The 8,217-nt window shown below is 43.1% G+C and overlaps 1 protein-coding gene across 1 annotated transcript in view; it reads left to right on the top strand.

Moving 5' to 3' along the window:
• Positions 1-1,846: 1,846 nt before the first annotated feature.
• LOC138958968 (uncharacterized) overlaps positions 1,847-8,217 on the top strand; it is a 36,270-nt gene continuing 29,899 nt past the window's right edge. Inside the window, exons 1-3 of the mRNA XM_070330316.1 lie at positions 1,847-2,083; positions 6,904-7,049; positions 7,347-7,560. Of these exons, the coding sequence (XP_070186417.1) occupies positions 1,960-2,083; positions 6,904-7,049; positions 7,347-7,560 (484 nt within the window). The 5' untranslated portion in view covers positions 1,847-1,959. The remainder of the gene's footprint in view (positions 2,084-6,903; positions 7,050-7,346; positions 7,561-8,217) is intronic.

Here is an 8,217-nt window from a genome sequence, read left to right as displayed (position 1 = left end):
CCTCAACTTTCACGAAAAGCCAGATATGACGTCATCAAAGACATTTAAATCAAAAAAATGAAAAAAACGTATGGGGATTTCATACCCAGGAACTCTCATGTCAAATTTCATAAAGATCGGTCCAGTAGTTTAGTCTGAATCGCTCTACACACACACACAGACAGACAGACACACGCACACACACACACACACATACACCACGACCCTCGTCTCGATTCCCCCCTCTACGTTAAAATATTTAGTCAAAACTTGACTAAATATAAATACACCAATCACGATCACGATTTTAAACCCTTTGGGGCCCTCTTGAGTGTTTGGTATGTGGAGGTAAAGCCTTATCTGTCAGATGACGTTTGATATCAGGATACATTATCGGCATCACCAGATGACTGTTACTTACCACCACCCCATCCCACCACAACCACTATACACCCCACCCCTCCCTAGCAATTTCTTTGAAATGGCTTGGACCTCCAACAATAAGGGACTTGGCGATTATCAGGACTTGGTTTCAACGAAGCAAAATGATCAGAAGGCCTATAGTTTTGAACTTGTTCTGCGGCTTCGGAAATCTGTTTTTATTGTTGTTGCCATGGATGTGAATATGAGTAGCCTACATTTTTTTAACCTGCGTTATCCTGCGGGAATGATGGGGAACATAATGAAAATTGAATTTTGAAACGTGTCGCCTGTTTATTCATTGGCTGTTTATTTGTTTACTTGTTGCTATGGAAACATGGATATGATTGGCTAGTGTAGGCTACTACACTGAGAACAACTCTAAAGGAGTAAAGCATTTCGAAACGTGTCGCCTGTTTGTTCATTGACGGTTTATCCCCGAGTACGCAGTAGGAGGGTCCAGCAGACTTTAATTGTGTGTCTGTGTGTGTGTGTGTGTGTGTGTGTGTGTGTGTGTGTGTGTGTCTGTCTGTCTGTCTGTCTGTCTGTCTGTCTCGACTTAACAGCTACTGGGCGCAGTTCTTTCAAAAGTTGATACACTAACTTGATAATATAGGTCCGATTGATCGTATTAAAACTTCATAATGTTACCTGGGACCTAAATGCGAAATAATCGACAAAAACGACTCTTAACGGTGGGCGCGATTCGCGGTGGGATAGAACAGCCGTTCGGCTGATAAACCGCCCAGCCAAGCCAGCGACACCAGGCTTTGCGTGCGTGCGTGCTTTGCGTGCGTGTAACCACTGCGTGAGGAGTATAGGCATTTGAGTTCACTGGCGAATGTCAGATTTGTTGGCTTGGTGGAAAGCGTTTCCGACTATGGCCAAAGTGATCCGGATTCGATTCCCGGCATAGGCGGTCTATTTTTATTTTTTTAATTTTTTTTAAAATAAATTCTTGTTTACTATTGTTTATTATGAACGTTTTAATGTTTTATTTTACTCTAATAATTTTTTTAATTGTGTAAAATAAATAAACATAGCCTATATATATATATTTTTTAAATCCACGTGCACAAGACAAAAACTTTCATACTGGGGGAGCGAGCCAGTCTGAAGAGTACTCGGGTCCAGCGCCAGCGTTTTTTATTTGTTTACTTCTTGCTATGGAAACATGAAAATGATTGGCTGTTGTTCTACACTGACAACTCCAAAGTGGTTCGTGACCTTGTTTTGTTCCTTTTTCAGCCCTTGTTTGTTTTCTTCATAGTCAACACACACACACACACACACACACACACACACACACACACACACACACACACACACACACATACACACACACGCACACACACACACACACACACACACACACACACACACACACACACACACACACACACACACACACAATCGCACGTTCATTGGCAACACTTTCTTCAGTTCAAACTGTCGCAAAAACTGAAGGCAACAAAACAAACGTTAGATTGCTGATAAGCTTACTATATGAAGCTTAATCACTCCGGGGAGAAAGACGTTACAGATTGAAGGAGTCGGTTGATGCTGAAGCTGCTTTGGATCGCGACTGAAATTCCGAAGTCTGAAGCTGTCCGCATTTCAAACACAATGATGTGGATTTTTGCCCATGCTCTTCTTTTTCCTTTCCTGCTTCTTGTACCAGGAGGTGAGTAACAAAAACTTCGCCCAGAAATTATTGCAACAAATTTGTTGCCCCCCCCCCCCCCCCCCAAAAAAAAAAAGCATTAATTCCCCTGTCATTTCATTCAAACTTCATATGCGAGTTATTTAAAGCCGTTGACTATCTGGATTACCTTTCGGATTACAGGGATCACGTGACCGCCGCTCAAATAAGGGTACTCTCAACATTTACTGGACAAAAACGGATGGGCCGAATTAAAAATCGACCCAAAAATCACAATAGGCAAAACTTTGCCGCTTTTACATGCGAGAAGAAAGCCAAATCAATCATCTACCCCGAACAACTGGTTTTGTTTAGCTAACTTGCGTATTTTGTGTGCTAATGCTATTTCTACTAATGCAGGTGTCGATCGCATGAGCAATCAAAAACGGAACTTTTTGCGTCATTTTTTAAGGGTATCATGACAAAAAGGGCTGTTTTTCAGCAATGACAAGGTGGGATGCTTTGAAACTTTTAGAATATTTTACTAATATCAGGCATGGGAATTGTCCGCATTTCCGCCTATTATTTTTTGGTTTTTTTTGTTCCGCCGAAAAAGCAAAAGTGTCCGCCGAAACAATAAAGGGGGGAGGCACACAAAAAAAGTACCGGTTACTTTTGCCTTTGCGCAAAAGCCCGCGAACACTTTCCGTACTTTGTTCACGCACTGCTACCGCCCGCCTCAGTTACTTGAACTTTTATGTTTGAAAGTAAACCAGATTGCACAGATTGTGTTACAAGTTACATTTTCCTGTTTGTCTCAACAGATCAATTTTTTAACAAATTTAAACCATATAATACATGTATATATTTTTTTTCTTCAAAAAAACAAAAATTGGTACTAAAAACTGATTATAAAAACAGAATTGAATGGCAAACTTGGAGCTCAGATGACACCAGATTGCACCATCTGGGTTCTTTGGAGACATTTTTTTCCGGGGTGGGGCATGCCCCCGGACCCCCCTAGCGAGTTTTGTCGGTGGGTGCTTTACGGAACAGCAAGGCACCGCCCATCCCCTGAGTGTGCAATGCCGACCCGCTCACTTGAAATCTAAATTATCAAAGTTCGGAAAAATCAAGTGAAATTGCGTCACTCGCTTTACGTCAAATGTATCTTTACTGAGGTCATTTTCCATCCGTCTGGAGTCGGTTCTAAATATGTCGCTCTCTGTTCAACAAGAAAAAGCGAAGCAACCGAAACGCATGTTCAACATGGTTTATCTGGTGAGATTGTTGTGTGTCCAACGCATTGAACTTGTGAATATTCATCACGTCAGGTGTGTTACTCTGATTGGCTGAACCAGGTCACGAGAATTCATTGACTGACAGGCATAATCAGGTAGGAGCGCTCAAGTTCCCATTGCGGCTGTTCTGTCAAACTCGCGCGGTCGTTTCGAAATTTCTTTTGGTCGAAACAAACAGTAATAAAACCGTTATTTCTAGTAATGCTGACTGTTATCAAATGATAACAGGCATGTCTCACAAACGATATCAGCATTCGCCTAAAAGGCTCATGCTTGATATCTTTTTTCTCGACATGCCTGTTATCATTTGCTAACAGTCAGCATATTAGAAATAACTCATATAGAGGGTCACCTAGAATCCGTGCTGATTGGTCAAAAAGCCATATGGGGCACTGAATTGGTAATAGGATCCTCTATTCGCCAAGGTGTTTGTGATCGTGAAAACAAAAATCAAGGTAACTGTGATCGTGAAAGCTAAAATTTCCCTTCCCGTGATCGTGATGATAACCCCCCCCCCCCCCTTTTGGGCCCTCTAATATGCTTGACATTCTTCCAGCAAAATGATCGTTGGACGTATTTGTTCAGATGTGACGCAATGTTTCGGAAAAAGTTCACGCTGTTTCGCACCGACAGCGATTTTCGCTGCGTGCCTCTCAAAACATGCTGCGGTCACGCAGAATCATCCTAAAATATCAAGCGTGTTTACAGGCCTGGCAAAGTTTCGTCAGTACTTGCATTTATTACCAATTCTGTGCCCCATATGGCTTTTTGACCAATCAGGACGGATTCTAGGTGACCCTCTAAATGTTATAACGTTCAGGTAGGGACCCTTTTTGTTTATCAAGCTAAAAATTAACAAGACAGGTAAAAATTTAAATCAACAATGTCAGCGTGATTTATTTTAAAGAATGACACTTCAAATGCTGTCAAAAATAATCTCTTTATTTAAAAAAAACACCGAAAAGCGAGTTTTGTCGGTGGGTGCTTTACGGAACAGCAAGGCACCGCCCATCCCCTGAGTGTGCAATGCCGACCCGCTCACTTGAAATCTAAATTATCTAAGTTCGGAAAAATCAAGTGAAATTGCGTCACTCGCTTTACGTCAAATGTATCTTTACTGAGGTCATTTTCCATCCGTCTGGAGTCGGTTCTAAATCTGTCGCTCTCTGTTCAACAAGAAAAAGCGAAGCAACCGAAACGCATGTTCAACATGGTTTATCTTGTGAGATTGTTGTGTGTCAAACGCATTTAACTTGTGAATATTCATCACGTCAGGTGTGTTACTCTGATTGGCTGAACCAGGTCACGAGAATTCTTTGACTGACAGGCATAATCAGGTAGGAGCGCTCAAGTTCCCATTGCGGCTGTTCTGTCAAATTTCCGCGGTCGCTTCGAAATTTGTTTTGGTCGAATTAAACCGTTATTTCTAATATACTGACTGTTAGCAAATGATAACAGACATGTCTCACAAACGATATCAGCATTGATTCGCCTAAAAGGCTCATGCTTGATATCTTTTTTCTCGACATGCCTGTTATCATTTGCTAACAGTCAGCATATATTAGAACTAGAATGAATACCCGCTTCGCCGGGTAGCCGGCTTTGCCGGGAAGAAGTACTTAGAGCCGTCCGAACTATGGACCCGCCAAGCTTAGGTCCCTCCCAGATTCGTGGAATGGGAACAGCACGAAAATGATTCAGTGGCCATAATGCCATTCCTGACCATATCGAGTCCCATCCTTGTCGACGAATGTAACCGTGTTAATCACCTTTGGAGGCGAACTCACCTTTGGAGGTGAACTCCACTCAAACAGGACTGAGCAAGTTATGGCTTCTCAAAGGAAGGCCAGTACATAAAATTACAGTTAAAATTAATATTAAAAGTCCTACGGTTTTGAGCCATTAAGGACTTGAGTGTTTGTCCGCTTTAAAATTACACAAAAGCCGCCAGACCACATCACAAACAGAACTGAAGAATGCACAGGTGTTGATTACATAGAGACACACACACTTACACACACACACACACAAACACAGAGAAGCCGTATCTATAGAGAGATAGATGACAGTGTATTTTTCGCGTGGCTATAAATTGATTCGACCTTTGCACTTTTACAGTGAGGATAATTTACGGGTCCAATTTACGTTCTGTACACTGCGTTGACCTTCTAAAAATAGGTAACAGTAACAGAACGCCGGGAATATCCGAAGACGCTCAGCGCAGTGGACAGCGCAGTGTAGTAACTTACAACTGAACGGGAAAGCCACACGAAGGAAGGGAGATAAACGCCAAACACTGGAGAAGATAAGGAAGAGTTACTTATAATGGTGAAATGAACCCAAAAACGAAAATGAGTTCAGCGCTGCGCGCTGAGAGCACGTGTTGAAATATCTCATCGATGATATTGTGTCCGGGGTGTAGCTGAATACGGTGTCCAAATTTGAAAAAGATCCACCGAGAACTTTGGCGTTGTGATGTGGTGTAGCGGCTATGGTGTGTCGGTATGGGGGCCCGGGTAAGCTGAGGTGGAACCAAAATAGCTGAGGTGGAACCAAAATCGGTTCCGCGCTGCGCGCTGAGAGCACGTGTTGAAATATCGACCAGGTTGTGTCGTGTCCCGGGTCTACTTGAATATGCCCACCAAATTTGAAGCAGATCCATCGAGAACTTTGGCCGTGCATCGCGCACAGACAGATACACACACACACACACAGACACACAGACACACAGACACTAGTCGTATATATATATAGATTAACTCATAATAAAACTTTCGAAGTGTTTCTATCCGGCAATAATTTGTCTAAAGACCAAGTGTATGTCACCGTGGTCAGTAAATGACTGATCGGTGAGCCACACCTGACTGGTTGCTCAATTCGTTTTTCCAATCTCGATATTAGTTCCGAAATTCAACCAGTAAAACCCTAGAAATTACTGGTAAACGCATTCCCTGCTTCGGTCAGGCCGAATTATACTATAATGGAGCCTGTGATCTGGTTTCCAATGAGACCCTAAACACCCTCACGCACATTCTAGTCAAGTCTGTTCAAAATGCCTAATACCCATGATCTTATGCCTGTGTTCGTCCAAAGACCCTAAACACCCTCACGCAAATTTTAGTCACGTTTCTTACCCTTATATGATCTCTGGTTGTGTTCGCCCCAAAACCCCAAACACCCTCATGCGAACTCTAGTTAAATCTGTTCAAAATGCCTGATAACCGTACCTGATCTCTGGTTGTGTTCGCCCCAAACACCCTCATGCCTGCATACCGAGTAAAACAAAACCCACTGAAATCCCCCCCCCCCCCCCCCCCCCAAGCTCTGCTGCCCAAACTTAGGATCCCGTATTCCGCTGATCTTTCACGCAACATTTATAGACTTCCACCTTGCATTTGCTTCAATTGGAAGAACGTGACCAATTCAGTTTTTTGTATGTAGATAATTGCATTCCCTGAATTTTGCGGGGAAGCACTCAATCTGGCGTTTATCTTGGGAGAATCCACTCTTACGTCCTACTTGTATCCGCATGTTGAGTGATGTGTGATTGCTTCTTGACAGGTGTGGATGCGCTCAGCTGGGTCCCCCCGGGCCCTGTGGAAGAAGTGAGGAAGTACGATCTGTGTGAGGGTCAAAACCTCAGCGTGCCCTGGAACCTAACCACCGACCCCCTCGAAAACATTGTATCCATCAAGTGGACATGGAAGGTGAGCATGAGCAGCGGACAAATCTTTATTAACATGACTGTTTTCAACAGAATTAGTGTTCAAAAGGCTATAGCTAGTGTTGTTGTTGTTGTTGTTTGTTGTGTTTGTCGGTGTTGTTTGTTGCGTTTGTTGTTGTTGTTGTTGTTGTTGCTGCAGCTGTTGCTGTTGCTGTTGTTGTTTTTGTTGTTGTTGTTCTTACTCTTATTTGTAGTGGTGTCGTCGATCCTGCTCCTGATGATGACGAAGACGACGACAATAACGACGACGGCAATGATCACAGAGTTTTCTTCCTTGCAGTCTGGAGCCACCTCCGAGGAAAGAGAGCTGGCTTCCTTGCTACCTGGGGACTCCGTCAATGCCACTGACTCCAGGGTGGGTCACGTGGGCAGTGCAGGAATCACCATCAACAACGTCTCGGCCTCCGACACTGGCGACATCGAGGTCAAGGTCACGTTGCAAAACCAGTCGTCACAGCTGGTCGTCACGCACGTTGCCAGACTACTTGTCATGGGTCAGTGATTGGGTCTCCCAATTTAAAGTACAGTTCAGTCCTTCCTGTGTAAACGATTCGGCTTACCATCTGAGATCTGGTCAGACTCTTACAAGGAATAAGACTGTTCCTCCGCTTCAACACGTACAGACCCAAAACAACATCCTGGCTGCTTCCTGAGCAGAGCGGGAATTTTTTGTTTACAAGGTTTTGTTAAAAGCCACTAATATGAACTGAGCAAAAATATTATTGCACCCATTTTCGTACCCCAACTAAAACATTCATTCCCGTGTCATTTTATTCAAAGGCCATTAAAGGCCCTTCACTTGGCTACCTTACACATTTTTCGGATCAAAGATGTCTGTTTCAAGTATCACATGACCGCCACCGAAGTAAGGGTACCCCCCAAATCGACTTGACAATAACGTCAGGTACCAATTAAAAAATTGACAAAAATTCAGTATAGGCACAGCTTGGCAACTTTTACATACGAAAATAAAGAAAGATCATTGATCTATCCAGAACAGGTTTTGCTATTTGGTGTATTTCTTGTGTTATGTCATTCCTACTGATGCAGGTGTTGAGCGCATGAACAGTAGAAAACGAGAGGATTTTGCGTCCATTTAGAGGGGAACCATGACAAAAAGCGCTTTATTTCAGCAATGCCTAAATGGATTG

This window comes from Littorina saxatilis, linkage group LG2 (assembly GCF_037325665.1).
Source record: "Littorina saxatilis isolate snail1 linkage group LG2, US_GU_Lsax_2.0, whole genome shotgun sequence".
Classification (NCBI taxonomy): Eukaryota; Metazoa; Mollusca; class Gastropoda; order Littorinimorpha; family Littorinidae; genus Littorina; species Littorina saxatilis.
This window is presented reverse-complemented; position numbering and strand designations above follow the sequence as displayed.